Below are 24,041 nucleotides of genomic sequence, written 5' to 3'. Positions count from 1 at the left end.
AGTACAGCACATCAACAACCACACTAATTTTGCCCTCCAAACTGTATTCTAAAGGAGTTTATACTCTAGATGTTCCAAAACAGTGCTGTAAGAAAACTTGTCCAGTGCTAGAGGTGTTCTGTATTGGTGTTGACCAGTATGGTAGCCGCTAACTACCCTGAAACATGGTGAATGCAAGTGAGTAACTAAATCTGTTACAGTATCTAATTTTTAGAGATTACTTAATTTTGTGAGGGTTTTTCTAAAAGAATTATTTATTTATTTAATTCCATTTATTATTAGTATTTTTTAATTTGACCAGACTTAGAGAGAAAGAAAGAGAAAGGGAAAGCAGGAAAGCAAGCCACCAGGTCTGGCACTCAAACTGCAGTCAGCCAAATGGGAATCCAGCACCCTTAACCACCATGCTACCTGTCGGCCCCTAATTTTGTTTATTTTTCAACTTGACCAGAGAAATAAGGAAAGTGAAAAAGCAAGCTGCCAGACCCAGGACTCGAATCACAGTCAGCCATGTGGGAGTCCAACGCCTTAACACTGCAAACCTACCGGCACCTAGTTTATTTGATTTTAATAAACAAAGGTGGCTAGTGAGTGCATACACTGTCATGTAATAAAAATTGTTCTAAAATAACAAAACAGTGAGTTCAATACATTAACATCTAAAAGCAAAGGGATCAAGTCTGCCTTAAGTTGAGGGCAAAAATGGCTAAATTCCTGACTGCTGGCCTTGGTACTAAATGTCACCTGCACATGAAATACCCTTTTCCCTTTGTCTTCTGATCAATGTTTGATATTCAGCTTAAATGCTATCTAGAAAGAAAGATTTTACTTGACTACCACTAAACTAACCATTAGTCTCCATATCACCTCTTTTAAGTTCTCTACTGCAGGAGCAATCTGGACATCTGACTCTTCTTATGATCCAAGGTACACCCCAGTACAGCAGAGTGATATGACGGTGCTTACTTTCAATCAGTAAGAAATAGAACTCTCAGCTCATTACCATGGTGCTCATTCACCAAACAGAAGCACATCAATTCCCTGGTTGTGCTATTCTATGTGAAGAGTTACAGGGAACCAGCAGTTAGTGTAATAGCTATGTCGCTGGACTCCCATGTAGTCGACTGAGGTTTGAGTCCCGGACCTGGTGGCTTAAACTCACACCGGGTGTGTGTGCGTGTGTGCCCAAGATTCCGAGAGGAGAACTGAGGAGAAGGGATTGCGGCGTGACCGCAATCACCCTGGGGGATGATTTCTCGCTTTCTGTCTCTATGTCTCTCTCTGTCTGTCTGGTGAGCGCACGCACCCTATAGCGAAAACCTCTCCAAAAAAAAAAAAAGAGCTACAATAGGGAACAGTCCAAGATCACTGAGGAACTGGTCATTTAGTGGTAGATGGAAAATATCAAGAAAAATATCAGCAATAAGCATAGTCATAGAATAGTATGAGAAATCTACTGTTAAATTTTTAAAAGTGGTTATAATAATAAGCCCATTTATCTTTTTCTTTAAGAATTATTTTTTATTTAATTTTACTATTTATTTATTTATTTTAATTTAACCAAGAGGGACAGAGTAAGTGAGAGAGAGAAAGAGCGAGAAAGTGAAAGAGCAAACTGCCAGGTCCAGGACTCAAACCATGGTTGGCCATGTGGGAGTCCAGTGCCCTTAACCACCACACCACCTAATGGCCCCAAGCCCATCTGTCTTTAAGAAGAAAGAGTGAGAGTGTGTTTGTGCACATACAGAAAAATGGATGGAAACAGACATAATACATAATAATGGTTATCTAGAGCACAGAACTAGAGATTTTTACTTTCTGCTTTACACATTTCTATATAGCTTGAATTTTTAAATTTGCTAGGGTCTGTGTGCTCAAAACACACAGAGAGAGAATATCACCCCTCGAGGGGATGGCCACATCATAATCTCTTCTCCTCTTGGGATTTTAAGCACACATGCACATGTACCAGGCACATATTTCAAGAAACTCAGTCCAGGATTTAATGCACAGTCATGTGGAATCCAGCTGCCTTAACCTCCACACTATCTGCTGGCGCCATCTTGAGTTTCAACTGCGACAATTTATTTATTTATTTATTTTGGGGGGAGAGATTTTGCTATAGGGCACATACGCTTGCCAGAGAGACACAGAGAGACAGAAAGCAAGAAATAATCCCCCAGGGGAATTTCCACGCCACAATCCCTTCTCCTCCAGTTTCCTCTTGGGATCTTGGGCACACATGCACACATGCCCGGCATGAGTTTAAGTGACTGGGCCCGAGAACCATGGTCAACTACATGGGAGTCCAGTGACATAGCCATTATGCCAACTGCTGGTCCCACAATTTGTTATTTTTTTTAAAGACAGATTTTTGCTATAGGGCGTATGTGCCCACCATAGAGTCAGAGAGACAGAAAGCGAGAAATCACCCCCAGGGGGAAGGCCACATCACAGTCCCTTTTCCTCCATTCTCCTCTTACAATTTTAGACACACATGCACTTGCGCCCAGCCTGAGTTTAAACTGCTGGGTCCAGGACCTGAACCATGGTCGACTAAACGGGAGTCCAGCAACGTAGCCATTACACCATCTGCTGGTCCTGTAAGTATTTTTTTTTATTGACTTTTTCTAATCATAACAGCAAGACAGTGAGCAGGAATAGATTTAAGTTCTAAAAAGAGATATAGATTATTAATAAATACTTCAAAACAGGAAAGGCCACGTTACACTGAAAGTATAAAAAGTCAATAACCTCAATAATGTAATGTTTATAAAAAGCAATAGGGAAAAGACTACAAAAGACTGAAGAATGAATATGGGAAGAATGAATATGGTAATAAAGTACAAACGTAATGAACGGGACAATTTATCTACATTTAACAGTCAAAAGTCAAAGATGGGGACCAGCAGTTACTGTAATGGCTATGTCGCTAGACTCCCACGTAGTCGACCATGGTTCGAGTCTCGGACCAAGTGGCTTAAAACTCACGCTGGGCATGTGTGCATGCGTGCCCAAGATCCTGAGAGGAGAACAGAGGAGAAGGGATTGTGGCGTGGCCATCCACCCTGGGGGGGGATTTCTTGCTTTCTGTCTCTCTGTCTCTCTCTGTCTGTCTGGCGGAGCGCACGCGCCCTATAACAAAAACCTCTACAAAAAAAAAAGTCAAAGATGATGATGAGGGCCTGCCAGGTGGCCTGGTGATAAAGGCAGCTGGATCCCATGTGGGTAAAAGCATGTTTCAAGTCCTGGACCTAGTGGCTTAAAAAATATGCTGGGGCATGTACAAACATGCATAAAATCCCATAAGAAAAATGGAGAAGGGACTGTACTATGGCCATCCCCCTGGAGGGGATTTCTCTTCTGTTCTCTTACTGTCTTCAACAAGCACACGCACCCTATAACTGAAAAACAACAACAAAAAAGTTTAAAAACCATAAATACAAAAAAAGTGCAAAGCATCTATGTAAAAGGTCATCAAAACAGTGGCACCAAAGCCAAGGCACTTAATAATGTCAAGGAATAGCACTGGAATAAGGTTAGCTTCATCAGAGCGCTCGATTTACGATACATCCACTCAAAAGCCTCAAAGTAGCTGATCAGAATAGTCATCATAGAAAACTGCCTTAGTATCTCTCTAAACTGTTTTCAACCTACAAATGTCAACCAAATTTACAGAATAGGCTTACCCTAAAGATTTAAAAAGCACAGAATTTTTATTCTATCTGAAATTACCTCACCTGGTCTGAAATGACCAGACAATTTATTATCACTTTCCTCCCTTTTGTGGATCCCTCATCTCCAGTTTACCTGTGGAAATTCTACCTGCATTTTTTTTTTTTTGCAAAGTCTAACTCAGTAGTACCCGACTTATGGGTACAAACTTCCAGTGAACCAAATTACAGCAAGAAAGAACCCCAAAATCCACAGGGTACAAAAACATTGTAAGCTAAACATTAACATGCCACATGTTAACTAATTTCCAAATATACAAAGATGGCAGTGTAGGGAGCAAGATGAATGTCTATCTATTTTATTCACCATGAATTACTAATAGTACAGTTACTAGCAAGCAGTTTCACATTTGAAAAGGCTGTAAAACCTATTCTTGATGGGGCCTGAAGGCGGTGTGGTGGTTAAAGGCGCTGTACTCCCACATGGCCAATTGTGGTTCAAGTCCCAGACCTGGTGGCTTGCTTTCTCACTCTCTCTCTCTCTCTCACTCTGTCCCTCTCTAGTCAAATTAAAATAAATAAGTAAATAAAGTTAAATAAAATAAATTCTTTTTTTTTTTTTTTTAAAAAAAGGAAGAAACCTATGCTTGGTTCAAGTTTCTTCAATGAAGCCTCCCTTACTGTTGTGTTTGTTTGTTTGCGCTCTGTTGGGTTTGGGGACACCCCCCCCACACACACACACACACACACACACCCAGTGTGATTTTCAAACTGCCAGGCACTAGACTAGAACCATAGCCACGTGGGAATCCAGTGCCTTAACCACCATGCCACTTGCTGGCTCCTCCCTTACTGTTTTTGTATTAAACTATAAAAATCTTGGTCATCTGTGTACTGGTGGTTGAGGGGGAGGGGAGACCTAGATCCCACATGGCTGTCTGTGGGCAGTTCAAGTCCTGGCCCCAGCGGCTTTGGAGACTCGCTGGGTGCATGTGAGTGTGTGCCCAAAATGTCAGGACAGAGAAAAAGAGAAGGGATTAAGATGTTACCATGCCCTAGTGGGAGATGCTTTATATACCACCTGCCCCCAGCAAGGATATGTATTCTCTGGCAAACAAATCTTACAAAGGTCACATCTTATCCTCCTGCCATATGTATCTTATTTAAATGGTATATTATATGCTGTCCTGTGAAATTTTGTTCAGTATTACTTTTTAAATTCATATCCCTCTTGGCACCTATTTTGTCTCATTTATTTATCTGCCATATTCTATAATTATCTATTCTGATGTTTTATTTCTTCCAAATTCTTTTTGCTATTATAAGCAATAAAACATGTAACATTCTAAACATTTCCAAAGCATAAGGTTTTTAATCCTAGAAACAAAACCACAAAGACCAAATTTAAAGTATTCAAAGTCATTCAACTAATAAAAGCTCCACACTTAGGTAGCTAAGCCAAGGCAGCATCCCCAAGTCCATTTTCTGAAGCACTATGTGATAAATGAACAGCATTGCTACTGATCAGTCATTTTCTCAGCAACACAGACACTACATTCACTGCCTCCAGAATTTAATTACAGCACTTGTGACTTGTGCCTTGAAGTCTTACACAGGAGTATAAAAGAATTTCATAATAGATGTAATACATCTACTATAGATGAGATAAACTAACAGAATCTGGCAACTGTAACCAGTCAGTTTGGTTAGCTGACACTCTATACTCAGCCAAGGTAAGGCAATACTATACAACATACTTTAACTCTTAACATTTCCAAATTTTTCATGCCATTGCTACTGGTAAGAAACAAAATAAAACATACTCCTTGAATAGACAGCCACTGGTGAGGAAAGAAAAGGAGAGTTAGAGGGCCAGCTGGTAGTGTAGTGCTTCGAGTGACTAGATCCTACATGACCAACTCTGCAGTTCAAGTCCTGGACTCAGTGGCTTCACAGACATGCCAGCCCATGTGCATGTGTGTCCAAAATCTCAAAAACAAAACCGGAGGAGAAAAGATTACAGCATGACCACTCACCTGCTAGAGGGGCCAGCAGGTGGCATGGTGGTTAAGGACACAGACTCGACATGGCCAACAGTGGTTCAAGTCCCAAACCTAGTGGCTTCCTTTCTCACTTTTGCCCTCTCTAGCTTTGTCCCTCTAGTCAAATTTACATAAATAAACAGATAGATAAGTTGAATGAAATGATTCTTTTTAAAAAGCACTAGACATACTCAATAATAGAAAATAAAAATTCACTACTATATGAAAATAGGTATAATGAATAAATTAATATTCATGGAACAGTCTCAATGATTAGGTTATGGAAGAAGTCATGACCTAGTTTTCCACGTTTTTCTATACAAAACTGAGTCATGCCTTTCCTGACAAGCTAATAAAAGAAACTCCTGAGTATACCAGCCACTGACTACATAAACTATAAAGACTGAAGAGTGCCCTCTAGTGATCAAATGAAGGCTAATAATCACACCATGAAATACACCTGATTTGACAGAATTTTGGTACAGTGCTATTTCTATGATTTAACTATTAAAGTGATAAATCCGATCCTTAAGTTTGGGTACCACCTAAGCCCATACTAACTTATTTTCAGTATTATAATCCCTCTTTCCCCATTACAAGCCTCTGCTTCCCTTCACAGGCAGTTATTCACAGAAAGGTCGATGTAGTCATGTTCAAGAGTGCTCAACAAATGACTCTAAGCATGGCCTGTTTCTACCCTCTTCACTCCACTGAGGTAACTATGAGAACATTAACTTCCTTACTGTGAAAGCAACAAATACCTTTTTAAGTATTCTATTAAATACTTGATTTTTGGTAACACTTTAAAAGGCTCACTTTGCGGCCTACAGATGTTGTAATGGTTACATTGCTGGACTCCCACATGGCAGACAGCAGCTGGAATCTCGGATCTGGTGGCTTGAAATTCACTCCAGCCATGTGTGTGTGCATGCCTAAGATCCCAGGAGGAGAATGGAGGAGAAAGGATTAATTACATTATAGCCATACCCCCTGGGAAGATGATTTCTCACTTTCTCCCTCACTGTCTCTGTCTGTCTGTCTCTGGCAAGCACACACACCCAAAGGAAAAAAACCTGAAACAAACAAACAAACAAATGGGGGACCAACAGATGGCACAGCAGTTATGTCGCTAGACCCCAATAGGCCAACTGCAGTTCAATTCCCGGACCTGGTGACTTCAAAATCATGCCAGGCATGTGTGTGTGCATGCCTAAGATCCCAGGAGGAGAGTGGAGAAGGGACTGCAGTGTGGCCATCCCCCCGGGGGGGTGCTTTCTCACTTTCTGTCTCTCTGTCTCTGTCTGTCTGGCAAGCGGACGCGCCCTATAGCAAATATCTCTCCAAAAAGAAAAAAGAAAAGAGGAACAGGGATCGGCACTTAGCGTAATAGGAGAAAGGACTCCTTCAGGGGGGATGGCAACACAATCCTTTCTCCATTCTTCTCTTGGGATATCTAGCAAACGTACACCTCTGGCATGTTCTTCAAGCCACTGAATCTACAACTCCAGCCATGTAGTCAGCCACCTGGGATCCAGCTACTTTAACCACCACACAACTGGATGGCTCAAGATCACCTATTTCTACCCCCCATTCTCAATTTCTATAAAAACCATAGGACTGTACTAGTCACTTATATATATTTATAGGTCATTATGCATCTTTTTTCAAAAAGAATTCTTTATTTAATCATATTTATCATTGTTGTTGTTGTTATTTAATTGATGAGGGGTTAAGTGACAAAGCAAGTCACCAGGTCTGGGATTCGAACTGTGGTGGGCCACATGGGTCTCTAGCACCTTAACTACCAAGTCACCTGCCAGCCCCTGTCATGATACATCTTATAAAACAATAAATAATGGGAACAGCAGTTGGTGTAATAGCTATACAGCTGTACTCCCATGTAGTCAACTGCAGTTCGAGTCCCAGACCCAGTGTCTTAAACTCATGCTGGGTGCATGTACGTGTGTGCCCCCAAATCCCAAAAGAATGGAGGAGAAGGGATTGTGGCATAGCCATCCCCCTGGGGGTGATCTCTCTCTTTCTGTCTCTCTCTGTCTTTCTGGTGAGCACACATACCCCATAGCAAAAACCTCTTCCGCAAAGAATGAATGAATGAATGAATGAATAAATAAATAAATAAATAATGCTAGTAAGTAAATTTAGGTCAGTCTATAAACAGAGCAGAAACTAAACTTGTGATCTTTGAATCTAGAAATATGTTGGGGAAATAAGATATTCTATGCTCATATTGTCCTTTCATACCACTACATTCTGTTATCTATCTTTAAATTGTTGATTATAAACTAGTAGTCAGAGGTCAGCAGGTCGTGTGGTGGTTGGAGCACTGGACTCCCACATGGCTGACCACAGTCTGAGTCCCCAACTGGGTGGCTCGCTTTCTCACTTTCCCTGTCTTTCGTTCTCTGTCTCTCTGTGGTAAATACAGGTGTCCTATACAGATTAAATAATAATCATAATAAATGAAATAAATACTTTCTTTTTTTAAAGAATTTTTTTATTTAACTTTATGTATTTGTTTTATTTATTTATTTAAATTTAACCAGAGAGGGACAGAGTGAGAAAGAAGAGAAGGAAAGTGAGAAAAGCAAGCCGCCAGGTCCGGGACTTGAACTGTAGTTGGCCACGTGGGAGTCCAGTGCCCTTAACCACCATGTACCTGCCGGCTACAAAATAAATAATTATTAAAAAAAAAAAAATGGTAGTCAGTTAACAGACTTCTATTTATTTATTTTAGATTTTTGCCACAGGGCACGTGCGTTTACCAGAGAAAGAGAAAGTGAGAAGTCACCCCCCCAGGGAGATGACCACACCACAGTCTCCTCTCATTTATTCTCCTTTTGAGATTCCGGGCATACACACATGCGTGCCCAGCATGTTTTTTCAAGTTACTGGATCCGGGACTTGAACTGCAGCATCAGCCTTGTGAGGTCCAGTACCTTAACCACCATGCTACCTGCTGGCATAGTTAATAGATTATTTTATGTATCACCAATCAATAACAATAACTTCTATAAACTAGAGAAAAGTGACCTTCAGTCAGACCAGTATTCTGGGGAGACTCATTAGAGAATCATTAAAATAGATGATATTTGAAGTTTTTTCTGTGTGTGTGATATTGTTCTGTGAAAATGTCCCACAAATAAACATCCAGTGCTTCAATGAAATGTTAAAGTGTTAAGAATGGTAAAGACTCTTCTTCCATTACCCTGCAAACACTAATCTAATTTCTGAGATACAAGTTAAAAAATAGGTTATTTATATATAACCTCACCATAAAGATGGCTCTCCTATAACATATTCCAGGTGTTGAAAATATCTCAATATAAAGTACTAGGTCACCGGGAGAAGTCATGACATGGTTTTCCATTTTTATGAAAAATGTTATCATTACTTTCCCCATGACCAAATATTATATACTTTTTTTAAAGCAGCAGGTTTTAGACATTAGAGCTTCAAACAGAACCCAAAAACCTAGACCTGATCAAATTCAATACAAATTATACTAGACACAGTGATTTCATCTGCTCTTTAAAAAAGTAGGACTGTACTAGTCACTTATATATATTTATAGGTCATTATGCATCTTTTTTCAAAAAGAATTCTTTATTTAATCATATTTATCATTGTTGTTGTTGTTATTTAATTGATGAGGGGTTAAGTGACAAAGCAAGTCACCAGGTCTGGGATTCGAACTGTGGTGGGCCACATGGGTCTCTAGCACCTTAACTACCAAGTCACCTGCCAGCCCCTGTCATGATACATCTTATAAAACAATAAATAATGGGAACAGCAGTTGGTGTAATAGCTATACAGCTGTACTCCCATGTAGTCAACTGCAGTTCGAGTCCCAGACCCAGTGTCTTAAACTCATGCTGGGTGCATGTACGTGTGTGCCCCCAAATCCCAAAAGAATGGAGGAGAAGGGATTGTGGCATAGCCATCCCCCTGGGGGTGATCTCTCTCTTTCTGTCTCTCTCTGTCTTTCTGGTGAGCACACATACCCCATAGCAAAAACCTCTTCCGGAATGAATGAATGAATGAATGAATAAATAAATAAATAAATAAATAATGCTAGTAAGTAAATTTAGGTCAGTCTATAAACAGAGCAGAAACTAAACTTGTGATCTTTGAATCTAGAAATATGTTGGGGAAATAAGATATTCTATGCTCATATTGTCCTTTCATACCACTACATTCTGTTATCTATCTTTAAATTGTTGATTATAAACTAGTAGTCAGAGGTCAGCAGGTCGTGTGGTGGTTGGAGCACTGGACTCCCACATGGCTGACCACAGTCTGAGTCCCCAACTGGGTGGCTCGCTTTCTCACTTTCCCTGTCTTTCGTTCTCTGTCTCTCTGTGGTAAATACAGGTGTCCTATACAGATTAAATAATAATCATAATAAATGAAATAAATACTTTCTTTTTTTAAAGAATTTTTTTATTTAACTTTATGTATTTGTTTTATTTATTTATTTAAATTTAACCAGAGAGGGACAGAGTGAGAAAGAAGAGAAGGAAAGTGAGAAAAGCAAGCCGCCAGGTCCGGGACTTGAACTGTAGTTGGCCACGTGGGAGTCCAGTGCCCTTAACCACCATGTACCTGCCGGCTACAAAATAAATAATTATTAAAAAAAAAAAATGGTAGTCAGTTAACAGACTTCTATTTATTTATTTTAGATTTTTGCCACAGGGCACGTGCGTTTACCAGAGAAAGAGAAAGTGAGAAGTCACCCCCCCAGGGAGATGACCACACCACAGTCTCCTCTCATTTATTCTCCTTTTGAGATTCCGGGCATACACACATGCGTGCCCAGCATGTTTTTTCAAGTTACTGGATCCGGGACTTGAACTGCAGCATCAGCCTTGTGAGGTCCAGTACCTTAACCACCATGCTACCTGCTGGCATAGTTAATAGATTATTTTATGTATCACCAATCAATAACAATAACTTCTATAAACTAGAGAAAAGTGACCTTCAGTCAGACCAGTATTCTGGGGAGACTCATTAGAGAATCATTAAAATAGATGATATTTGAAGTTTTTTCTGTGTGTGTGATATTGTTCTGTGAAAATGTCCCACAAATAAACATCCAGTGCTTCAATGAAATGTTAAAGTGTTAAGAATGGTAAAGACTCTTCTTCCATTACCCTGCAAACACTAATCTAATTTCTGAGATACAAGTTAAAAAATAGGTTATTTATATATAACCTCACCATAAAGATGGCTCTCCTATAACATATTCCAGGTGTTGAAAATATCTCAATATAAAGTACTAGGTCACCGGGAGAAGTCATGACATGGTTTTCCATTTTTATGAAAAATGTTATCATTACTTTCCCCATGACCAAATATTATATACTTTTTTTAAAGCAGCAGGTTTTAGACATTAGAGCTTCAAACAGAACCCAAAAACCTAGACCTGATCAAATTCAATACAAATTATACTAGACACAGTGATTTCATCTGCTCTTTAAAAAAGTATTTCCATTTTAGTTTGCCATGATAGTTTTAATTTTGATTAACTGAAAGAGCTCCATTTTGAAGATATCTATTCCATTATACTTACTAAAGTGTATCTGGAGGACCAATAATAAGAACTTCCCATCGGTAGAGATCATTGTCATCTATTAAACCTGCTGAAAAGCCTTCCACTGGATTTTTGTTGAGTTCTGTGGAAAAAGAAAAATTTGATCAAAACTTTTAAGCACCTGATTTTTACCTAACAAATAAATGACAGAACTTGACCATATGTGCTGTAATTTCTAAACTATTAAATGGATGTATCTTGCCAGACAAAATGCTCTCTTATGCCAAAACATGTCCATTCCATACCACAAAGAAGTCATGAGTATAGCAACTAACCAGAAGAGCAGCTGCAGCTGCTTTCTTACTTCAAGCTTGCTGTCCAGTCAGGCTCTTACCACTGTATGTGCATACAGTGGTCTTTAAGACAGTTTGTTACAATGCAGGTATCCAGCTCATCTCTCAGCACATATGGTTCAGAGGGCACCGGAAATCAAATCAAGACTGATAATTCTGGGATCAGATGGTGGCAGAGTATCAACACAACGTTTGTGATGCTGGACCATGTGAGAGGGTCCCAGGTTGGTGTCCAGGTCTCCCTGTGCAATGCCAGATGTGTGCCATGCCCCTGAACCAGGCTAGGTGAGACTGGGGGCAGCTTGCAGCATAGAGACCCTGTTAAGGACATCTGTCTCTACCCCTCCCTCCTCCTCATGTGTGAAATAAACAAACTTTAAAAACAAAGCTCAGTCAGGACCAGCAGCTGGCTTAATGGCTATGTCGCTGGACTCCCATGTAGTCGACCACAGTTCGAGTCCCAGACCTGGTGGCTTAAATTCACGCAGGGCGCGTGGTGTGTGCATGCTCAAGAGGATCCCAAGAGGAGAATGGAGAAGGGACTGTAGCGTGGCTATTGTTTTCTGCCTTTCTGGCGAGTGCACGTACCCTATAGCAAAATCCTCTCAAAAAACAAACAAACAAAACAAAGATCAGTAATTCTTATACTGTCATCTAAATTCAGGGAACGCTTTAGGAAACCTCTTATTGGGATTTACTGAATATAGCCAACTTTTTACTTACATTAATATTTGTATACCTACTTGACATTCCTCCACAGTCTGGAGGACACCACTACACACGGTGTTCCTAAGTGAGCTAATAGTCTGAGCACAGAGGCAGCAGAGTTCTCATCTGTCCTGCCTATGTGTGTTGACCTCTCTACCAGCCACAGCTCCCAGCACACCGAAGTGGCTTAGCAGTCAGAGACTACAGAAGTGGCTGCAGAACAATGAGGTTGTTTTCTATCTCTCTCTCTCTCTCCGCCTCCTTTTTTTTTTTTTTTTTTTTTAAAGATTTTTGATATAGGGCTCATGAGCTTGTCAGAGAGTCAAAAAGTAAGAAATCACTCCCCAGGGGAGATGGCCACCCCGCAATCCCTTCTCCATTTTCCCCTCAGGATTTTGGGTATCCAGGCAACACATGACTGGCATGAGTTCAAGTCACAGAGTCTGGGATTCGAACTGCAGTTGACTACACAGGAGTACTGCAACGTGACCATTATGCCATCTGCCAAGGTTTTTCTCTTTTAAAGAGTGCTCTGGCATGAAGAAAGAATGATGTGGGTAAGGTCAAGAACAGAATCAAGGAATGAGTGAGGTGAAGGCACACAAGCCAAGAGAAGACCTCAGAGGAGCAGGTAAGGAGCAGTACAGAGCCTGCGTGGTTTCAGAGACATGGAGTTTTATTAAGCAATGACCTACTGACGATGGACAGATCACATGAGGATTTTGAAAACAGTTTTAATGAGGTATAATTGAGATTCCGTAAAGTGCACGTACTTAAATTACACAATCTGGTAAATACTGATTTACCTATAACCTGTGAAGCCATCACCATATCAAAATATTTCCTTTCAATCAATCATCAACAAAATTATCAATTGTTTTACCTGCCAGTGAGTGCTGACTGGCTTAAATTAAAAAGTGGGACAAAGCGTGTGCAAAGGAAAGCAGTTCAGACAGGACTTCCTGGCAATCAGAACAGCTTTATATTTCTCGTATATATTGTAATACTTCCCATCATTCTCAGGAAGCTCAATTAAATGATGTAAAGAAGTATAATACAACTCCGAGTGACATAAAAGACTGCACAAAGTGTCTTTGGAACAAAGATATTTTTTGAGGAATCAGAGATGAGGTTATTTCAACAACTAGGATTTAACACTTCAACATGCCAGTGAAATGTGGAGAAAGCCAACTGTGACAGTTTATATTTAAACACGGAGAGCTTCTTTTGAAATCTGAGGGGAGATTTCTATAAGACTAATATTTTTGCCACACAGGCAATGTAGACTTTTATAAACAGTTAAATCCAGTACTGTGTCTAAAAACACAAGATACACATTTTTACTTTCAAATAACTGATCGAAGGTATTTTTTAAAGCTATCGAAAATGCAAAGTCTGCACTTCAGTCTTCTTTTCCTTATGCATACATACGTGTACTGTGTCAAGTATGCTGCAGATATACCAGCCAAGAACGGAAGGTCCCACTTTCCTGCTAACTGAGGGCAGAGTGGAGCACAGGCAAACCCAGGCAGTTATTTTCTAGACTGAGTTATCTCACTTCCAACCTTTTCCTACATGAACACTATAATATTACTCAGACTACTTTCTCCAACACTACACAGAGAAGTCCTGTGGAAGATTCTATAATTTCCGCCCAGAAACCACCTAGTTACTACATGTATTCTCCATCAGAAATCTAGAGGAAGTTTGGACACGTAAACTCTGCAATTAGCATATATGCTCAAAATTACCCTTGAAAATTTCCTTACACTTACATAAACTATGTATCCATGCTCATTCTTCTCACAACATCCTAAATTTTTCGAATTCCTTGTACATTTTTTCTTCTATGGGAATGATTGTGTCCACTACTTCTTCCATGTATGTATTTACAAAGGAATGCTGAAGAATGTCCAACCTTTCATTTTTGTCATGACTTTTGCCCCAAGCATGGATCCTCCTAGGACTAGACCTTGAATACTTAATAGATTTATCACACCTATAATAGTAGATCATGACCGCACCTCACCTATGCTTCCTCCAAGATCCAGTTCAAGTCTATCCCCTTCCATGAGGCCTTCATAAATAGTGGGTAAACAGAAAAATCATGATGCATTTTTGCATATAGAAAAAGATGTCACAACTTTTCCAAAGACCCAATAATTTACCAAATAATCTTCTCATTTCTACTCAATTCTACTAATTATACTTTCAGTCTATACTGTATCATCTGGCACTTGACTGTCATCATCTCCTGATTCCCAGAGACATAAACAGGCTATTGCAAATATGTAGTAAATGCTCTAACCGCAGTACAGGAATTTGGGGAGTACAAAAAGAAAGGGAACATAACATAATCATGAAGCAGAGAAGAATTACAAAAGGAAAAGAAGACAAAGGATTTGATTAAGAGGATACAAGGTCTAGAACCAGCAGTTAGCAAAATGGCTATGGTGCTGTACTCCCACATAGTCGACCGTGGTTCACGTCTCGGACCCGGTAGCTTAAAACTCACGCCGGGTGCGTGTGCGTGCGTGCCCAAGATCCCAAGAGGAGAATGGAGGAGAAGGGATTGCAGTGTGACCATCCCCTCTGGGGGGTGATTCCTCGCTTTCTGTCTCTATGTCTCTCTCTGTCTGTCTGGCGAGCGCACGCGCCCTATGGCGAAAACCTCTCCAAAAAAAAAAAAAAAAGAGGATACAAGGTTTAGATAGAGAAGCATGTATAAAACCTCCGAATGTGGAGATCACCTTTTGATTAGAACATAGGTGAGGGGGTGGCTGACTGCCAGAAGTTGATCAGCTAAGGGCCTTTGCAAAGCCATCTAACTTTGGACTTTATTTAGAGATGAACTTTACACGGACCTATCCTTCATTTTTTTCTTAACAAAGAAAAAAAAAATGGATTGACTTCATGAGATCTACATTTCCAAAAAGCAAACTTGCAGGGTATGGAAAAGAACATAAATAAAACCATGTGAGGATGGAGAAAATAAAAAGGAAGCTACCACAATAATCCTAGAAAGTGAATCTACCTCAAGTATATGGTAATAGAAATAATGAATAAGAACAGGCATATTCAAGAGGTAAAAATCAACCAATCAAACTTGGTGATGTGGGGGTTAAAGAAAAAGTAAAAAATGACATACACACAATCCCTCAAAAAGATAGAGTTACCACATAGCCCAGTAATTGCACTCTTGGGTATACACCCAAGGTATGAGAAAATGTATGTACAGGAGGTTGTATGCAAATGTTTATCGCAGCATTATTCAGAAAACCCAATAGAAACAACTCAAATGGGAGCTGGAGCAGAAGGAGCACACCACAGGGATGCCCTGTCAAAAGAATATTCGTCCCTCCATCCCATTTCACAAAAAAAAAAAAAAAAAAAAAAAGACAAGCAGGCTGAGGCTATGTCACGCACTACTGAGAAGCTATGCTACTGGACTGAGACCACATGGGAGGGTCGGGCCCAATTCACATTTCTTTTTTTTTTTTTAAGATTTTTTTTTTTTTTGAGAGCTTTTTACTATAGGGCTCATGCGCTCGCCAGACAGAGACATAGAGACAGAAAGCGAGAAATCACTCCCCCAGGGAGGATGACCACACCGCAATCCCTTCTCCTCCATTCTCCTCTAGGGATCTTGGGCACGCACACGTGCCCGGCGTGGATTTTAAGCCACCAGGTCCGGGACGCAAACCGCGGTCGACTACGTGGGAGTCCAGCGATGTAGCCATTACGCTAACTGCTGGTTCCCCCCAATTCACATTTTGACCTGAAGACTGGACACAATGGCATGCACTGTAATCCCAGCTACTCATGCAAACTGAGGAAGGAAAACAGTAATAGCAAGAACTGTGAAATAAACAAATAAATAGTTACACACACACACACACATACACCCCTTGACTATGTTAAAATCCTTAACTTCATGATACAAAGCCAACAACAACAACAACAACAAAAAATCTTAATGGTTGCATTTAGAAGAAGATGCTGTAAACCAGCTTATTCAGAGGTTAGGGGGAATGAATTAAGAATTCATCTTTCAAGACTTTTCCAGATAACTGAATAGCTAATATTTCTTTTGCAATCTGCAACAAAATATTACTTTTTTCTTTAAAAGAATTATTATTATTATCATTATTATTATTATCATCATTTTGGAAAGTTTTTTGCTATACGGCGTGTGCACTTGCCAGAGAGAGACAGACAGAAAGCGAGAAATCACCCCCCAGGGGGAAAGGTCACACTGCAATCCCTTCTCCTCCATTCTCCTCTTGAGATCCTGGGCACACATGCACATGTGCCCGGCGTGAGTTTGAGCCACTGGGTCCAGGACTCGAACCATGGTCGACTACATGGGAGTCCAGTGACATGGTCATTACGCCAACTGCTGGTCCTTATTTTATTTACTTAGTTCCATTTGTTATTTTTATTTTTTAATTTGATCAAAGAGAGACAGAGAGGGAGAGAAAGGAAAGTTGCCATGTTCGGGACTTTTTTTGGTTGGCCATGTGGGAGTTCAGAGCCTTTATCCATGTCACCTGCCAGCCTCAATTTATTAGTATTATTTTTAATTAGCTGTAGTGCACATGTGCTTACTAGAGGGACAGAAAAGGAGAGAGAGAAAATGAGAACGTGAGCTGTCAGGTCTGGTACTCAAACTATGGTCGGCCATGTGGAGTCCAGAGCCTCTCAACCACCATGCCACCTGCTGGCCTCCAAATGATTACTTCTACATAATGACTGTTAACAACTACTTTAAGTCAATGGATGAAAGACTAACAGGATGTGAACTACAGATCATAAAAAAGGGGACCAACCCACTTGGAGGATATTGCTACTTAGCAGACTGAGGCCTGTTTGATTCCTGGCTCACCCTCAAAAGCCAGGCATGTTGGCACGTGCTACTCAGACAGCACACCTGAAACTGGCCTGGACAACTGTGTCCTTGTCCCACAGAGCTGGTGATAGTGGTGAACATGCACCTGTGGCCCCAGCTAGGCTACTCAGGCAGAAGAATCAAGACTCTCTTTAAAAGTAAAACCACCACAACCACCAGTTATTATGTATCTCCTGATAAAGGAACAAGCTACCACTAAAGAAATTCACCTCACAAACTCAAACTTGTTCATGCCTCCAGATATGACTGCCAACTTACAAAAAAAGAAACATGTTTAAGTTTGTTCCTGGGAAACCATTACCAAAAAATACTGCCAGAAATTTTAAAAGACAAAACCAAGAAGTTTCAGCAAATACAAGGATATCTTCAAAAAGTTCATGAAAATACTATTTTTTAAAATTATGCATGGATCTCAAAATTATTTCCACCAAAATGAATTATTCCTTTAATTTCATTTTTTTCCTGGGAACTTTTTGAAGTCCCTGAGTACTATTAAAGAAACAAAACAGAGAACTAAATTAAAAGATTAAAATAATGACACAATAATGCCAGCAGGTTGGGGAACTGGACTGCCACGTGGCCCTAAGCAGTTCAAGCCCCAGACCTGGTAGCTTGTTTTCTCACTTTCTCTCGCTCTCTCATTCTGTGTCTCTTCTCTGGTCAAATTAAAATAATAATAGTAAAATAGGGACCAGCAGGTAGCCTGGTGGTTAAGGTGCTGGACACTTCCACATGGCTAACCATGGTTTGAGTCCCAGACCTGGTGGCTTGCTTTCTCACTTCCCCCCTCCCCCCCTTTCTCTGTGTCTCTCTGGTCAAAGTAAAAAAATAAGTGAATAGATGAATAAAATTAAATAAATATTTAAAATAATAATAATAGTAAAATAAAGTTAAATTATAAAAAAATATTTTTAAAAAATGACGACACAAATGGAGAACACCACCATATGGTATAGTGGTTACATTGCTGACCATGATTCGAGTCTTGGACCTGGTGGCTTAAATCTCAAGCCAGGCATGTGCAAGTGTGCCCAATCCCAAGAGAAGAATGGAAGAGAAGGGACTGCAGCGCAGCCATCCCCCCTGGGGGTGCCTTCTTGCTTTCTGTCTGCCTCTGTCTCTCTGGCGAGTGCACATGCCCTATAGCAAAAACCCCTCTTTAAAAAAAAATAGTAAAAGAGGGGCCAGCAGTGGCGTGGTGGATAGAGGCACTGGACTACTACATGATCGAACCAGTTTCGAGTCCTGGACCTGGCGGTTTGCTTTCTCCCTTTCTCTTTCTCTCTCTCTCTGTCTCTATCTGGTCAAATTAAAGAATAATAATGACAAATGTTAGAATTAAATAAATAAATGAAATATTTTTTAAAAAATAGTAAAATAATGACACAAACGAAAAACTGGAGACTGACTAAAATATTAGATTTTTTAAAAAGAATTATTTGTTTATTTCTATTTGTTATTATTATTATTATTTCATTTATTTATTTAATTCTTGATCAGACAGAGGCAGAGACAGAAAGGGAAAGCACGAAAGCAAGCCACCAGGTCCAGGATCCGAACCATGGTCAGCCATGTGGGAATCCAGCGCCTTTAACCACCACGCCATCTGCCGGCCCCAATATTAGATTTTTTAAAAATTGTAGTTAACATATTCTTTCTTAAGAGGTTTTTGTCATAAAGCACATCCACTTGGCAGAGAAAGACACAGACAATGAGAGGGAAAGTGAAAAATCAGCCCCAAAGGGGGATGGTCATGCTGCAGTCCCTTCTCCATTCTTCTTCTGGGATCTTGGGCATACATCCCCAGTATGATATTCAAGCCACCGGGTTAAGGACTTGAACCTACGTGAACCCTGGTCAACCACGTGGGAGTCCAGCAATGTAATCACTATTCTATCTGCTGGCCCCAAAATTGTTTATGCTTTAAAGTGGGATAATGGTATTGTGTTATGTTTAACCTTCCATTTTCTAAAGATCCACAGTAAAACATTTGCAGACAAACTACCATATTTGGGATGTGCTTCACAATTATAACACAGAGAGCCGAGATCAGGTTTCCTCTAACTGCTGACACTAGGTGAATACATGGATACTCATTAAACATATCTATCAGGCAAGCCTGAGGTATGGTGGTTAGGGGGGCTGGATGCCACATGGCCAACCACAGGGCAAGTCCTGGACCCAACAGCTTGAAAAACAGACTGGGTGCTTGTGCCTGTGTGCCCAAAACCCCAAAAAGGAGGGAGAAATAGAGAGGGAACTGTAGTATGGCTGTGTCCCATGGGAAGGGGGGTACGTTCTCACTTTCCCTTTGTTTCTGGTGAAGTCACACATCCTCTAGCAAACTGAAAATAAAACAAAAACCAATTTGGGGGACCAGCAGTTGGCATAATGGCTATGTCACTGGACTCCCATGTAGTTGACCGTGGTTCGAGTCCCAGACCTGGTGGCTTAAACTCACGCCAGGCGTGTGTGCCCAAGATCCCAAGAGGAGAATGGAGGAGAAGGGATTGTGGTGTGGCCATCCCCCATGGGGGGTGATTTCTTACTTTCTGTTTCTCTATCTTTGTCTTTCTGGCAAGCACAAATGCCCTATAGCAAAAACCTCTTCATAAAATAAATAAATAAATAAATAAATAAATAAATAAAGTCTGCTCACCATTATATGTTTAAACTGTTCCAACAGTTTTTTAAAAACTTAGAGGAAGTTTAGCATAAACTGTTTTCAGTATTCTGTCAATCATTCTGTGAAGATTAACTTTCAACCTAAGATTTCAGAATATCAACAAAGACCCAACTATACGTCATTTTATACCTGACTACTAAGGAAATAAGCTAATATAACTGTAAATATACTTTGCCTAGACCAATCAGTGACTAATTTTAAAAGCTACAGAGCAAAAAACAAACTGAAATTTATAGCCTAGCACTGACTTCCTTGTGTCTGAGTTGTTGAGGTCTCCTGCTCCAGGGAATGTTTGTTCCTGTCAGGTTCATTTATGTGACACACTGCTGGCTACAAGGTGCATTTCTGTCAAGTGACTATTTTTATAGGAGCTTCACTTTAAACTTTTGAAATCACAGGTAATAACAACTTTTATCCAAACATTATCTAATTATTCCTAAGTATTGAAATGGTTAGTCAAAGTACCTTGCTAGTTACCTTAAAACATGTAAGCTGCCACAAACATAGTCACCAAGTAGACTGAGAAAACTTAACTTTCCTTCAGCCTCCCATTAATTAATCAATACTGAAAAAAGGTAATGGAGCAGAGAACAATTGCAGGGTTTTATTGTATTTCCTTTACAGATTTTAAGATGCATCCATTTAATCACCTTCACAAGTTTCAGGTAAACTTTTAAAAGTTTGCTCAAAATTAGAATTTCTTTTTCTTTACACCATGACATGGGCTAGAGCTAGAGACTTCATAATCAAAAAACATTTTGAATCAGACGAATCTCCTTCACCACACTTCAAAAACAGAAGACATACAGGCCCAGCTGTAGCAGCTCACACTAGTAAGACGATGCTGCTCTGCAGGCTGTGGCCACGTGGAAGCCCACAGAGCTGCAGTCCCAGCTAGTGGAGAGGCTGAGGCAGGAGGACGGACCATGACAGAGCAAAAACTCAACATTTTAATTTTTAAAAAGTAAGGAGCAGACAGGCAAAACAGACCAGAAATCCTGTGCTGCAAATGTTTTTGCCAACATGCTTCCAAAAGGATTTGCTTGGCAGAATTCTGGACCACGTTTCTAAACAACATGGATATCCTGGTAATGATATTAATTAATTAAAAATTGTTACCTGCATTATTTCACACAGTTTATGCTCTCTTCAAATACTGAAGGTATACTGTGAATTCATAAATATTCAGCCCCAACTATGTTGTTGCTTGTGCTTAAATATTATTTTTTAATAGACCATAGCTTGCCTTGTGCTTAAATTAAATACAGTGGCATCAGCATACCTCCTGCCAAGATTTGCTGCAGAAGGAATTCCTAAATGCCCTAACACTACAATACACACACACACACACACACACACACATACATACACACATACATTTTGGGAGAGGTTTTTGCTATAGGGCACGTGCGCTCACCAGAAAGACAGAGCGAGACAGAGAGACAGAAAGCAAGAAATCACCCCCCCAAGGGGGGATGGCCATGATGCAATCCCTTCCCCTCCATTCTCCTCTCGGGATCTTGGGCATGCATGCACACACGCCTGGTGTGAGTTTAAGCCACCAGGTCCGGGACTCGAACCGTGGTTCACTACATGGAAGTCCTGGGACAAAGCCATTATGCTAAATGTGGGTCCCACTACACTGTATTTTTATATAAACTTCAACCTACTTTGATCTCACCTATATTTTAAAAATAAATTAGATTTTAAAAAAAATATGTGGAAACCCCTGAATTTCATTTTACGACACAACATTTGGACCATAGGTTTTGGCAGAGTATATCCAGTCAGTCCTGCATTTAGAATCTAAACTCTCTTGGTAGCCTTGTCAACTTAAGTCATTTTTGAGTCTCATTTTCTTTGTCAGTACAGGAAAACTCATGATGGTACTGCAAAACAGATAGAAGATACTGCATATGCAAAAAACATTTAACCTATCCTGGGGTACGATAAATGTTTTCTTCTTTTAAAATTGTTTGTCAGACTACAGGATAGGAAAGAAGGTGCCAATATTATTTAGAATCTCAAGAACAAACCAGTTCTTTCGGGGGCTGCCCTGTAGCTTAGTGGCAATGCAAACATATTCCACAAACCCAGAAAAACAGTGATACAAAATGAACATCTGTCAAACGAGGTCCTAAACTTTAAACAGTATCATGAGTATCCAGGAAAGGGAAAATAAAAAGCAAGTCAAATATAAGTGGTAGGTGGAATCAGGTTATCTTCATATTTCTTCGCTATACTCAACACAGGTACCAGTGACATAAATAACTAAAAAATTCTTAAGGAAAACATGACACAAAAATGAGAAACCCTGGAGCCAGCAGGTGGTATGATGGTTAGGGTGCAGGATTCGCACATGGCTGACCACAGTTCGAGTCCTGGACCTGGTGGCTTGCTTTCTCACTTTCCTTCTTGCTCTGTCTCTGGTCAATCAAACTGAAAGATACCAATAACAAATAAAATTAAATAATTCTTTTATTTAAGAAAAAAGTGAGAAACCCTAAGAGGTCAAAGTAGGACAGCAATAAGCATCCCAAGTACTGTGAACCTAAAGGCTTAAGAAGGGAAGGGGGACCAGTAGATGGTGGACTTTACATTGTTGGACGCCGACATGGGCAACCACGGATCAAGTTCTGGACCAGTGGCTTTAAAATCATGCTGGGCACATGTGCACACAAGATCCTGGGAGGAGACTGGAGAAGAAGGAATTGAAGTGTGGCCATTAGCCTTGGGGGATGATTTCTCACTTTCTCTCTCACTGTGTAGGTCTATCTGTGTAGAAAGCAGCCTATCTGAGCAAACATGGTGACCTTTAGACATATGCAGAAACATGGTTCCATGGACAGTCATTTGGAGGGAATAAACACTATCAGCATGTGAATATCCTAGCTACCTGTGTTTCTGAAACTGCAGAGCAGTATCAGGTTAAAGGAAGCCACATGTGTTCATTAGATTGGCCAAAGAATATTAGAGAAAAGTTATATAGGACTACATGGCGCCAGGTGTCTTTGAATCTTCAGCTGATTAACATCTGAAAACAACTGGGCTTGCATTCTCCCCGCTCCGCCCTTTTATTCCTGCCCTTTAAAAGAATAAAGTCCAAGGCCATGGCTGCCTCCATCAGAGGCGTCAGGACCACCTGAACCCTGTTTTCCTCGACTTGTATGTTTCGTGTGTTTATTTTTACATTTATTCTCTAATTCATGGCAGCACCCCCTCAGGCACATATTGGTTTAGCTGTACCGGACACAGCAGTTTGTCTCCTCCTGGTGACTGCACATGCCCTAAGGCAGGAAAAAAAAAAAAGGGAAGGGTGTGGAACAAACAGATGGCATAATGGTTTCCTCACTGGACTCCACATGGCCAATCACAGCTTGCGCCCCAAATCTGGCGGCTTGAAATTCACATCAAGTGCATGTATGCCCATGCCCAAAATCCTGAGAAAAGAATGGAAGAGAAGGGATTGCAGTGTGGCCATCCCCCCGCCCCAGGGTGATTTCTTACTTTCTGTTTGTCTCTTCAGCAAGTGCACGCACCCTATAGCAAAAAAAATCTCTCTTTTTTAAAAAAAGAAAGGGTACTTCTTGAGACAGTTGCTGGAAAATGTGTCAAAATAAAGGAACTCTGTAATAGAAAAATGCAAATGAAAAGACTGACGTAGTTGTGATGCCATGTAAACATCTAAATAAAACAAAACAACTGTGAATAGGTGTAAGCACTCATTCACATGTGCCTACGTGCATTCACTCAGACACATGTGTGTGTTCTCTCTCTCAGGGTTGTCAGGAGAGTCATAATGCATTTTGGATTGGAAATCAGAAAAATATGTCATGTCTTTCCCCCAACAACCTAATAAATTATTTTATCTAATACATATACTATATTTAAAAAGTATATTATATATATGTGTGTGTGTATATGTATGTATATCTTGATACTGTAAAAATAGGACTAACAACAACAACAACAAAACACATTATGTGGTTAAAAGGGGGAAAAAAAGGAAAAGATCCAAGGTAAGCAAGAATATGTGCATATTCTTACTCAAATTTAGTACTACTTTTTTTTTTTTTTTGAGAGGTTTTCGCTATAGAGAGACCTAGAGACAGAAAGTG

At 40.1% G+C, this 24,041-nt stretch overlaps 1 protein-coding gene across 1 annotated transcript in view; it reads right to left on the bottom strand.

The window, feature by feature from the left end:
• The window catches only part of UBE2G1 (ubiquitin conjugating enzyme E2 G1), a 41,066-nt gene extending 26,666 nt beyond the window's left edge, over window positions 1–14,400 (bottom strand). The window contains exons 1-2 of the mRNA XM_027767169.1: window positions 14,358–14,400; window positions 11,307–11,409 (exon numbers count right to left, since the gene is read on the bottom strand). Coding sequence (XP_027622970.1) covers window positions 11,307–11,409; window positions 14,358–14,400 — 146 coding nt within the window. The remainder of the gene's footprint in view (window positions 1–11,306; window positions 11,410–14,357) is intronic.
• Window positions 14,401–24,041: the final 9,641 nt, after the last annotated feature.

Source organism: Tupaia chinensis, unplaced genomic scaffold (genome assembly GCF_000334495.1).
Source record: "Tupaia chinensis unplaced genomic scaffold, TupChi_1.0 Scaffold143973_1, whole genome shotgun sequence".
Classification (NCBI taxonomy): domain Eukaryota; kingdom Metazoa; phylum Chordata; class Mammalia; order Scandentia; family Tupaiidae; genus Tupaia; species Tupaia belangeri.
The sequence above is the reverse complement of the archived record's forward strand: the minus strand, read 5'-3'. Positions and strand labels throughout refer to the sequence as shown.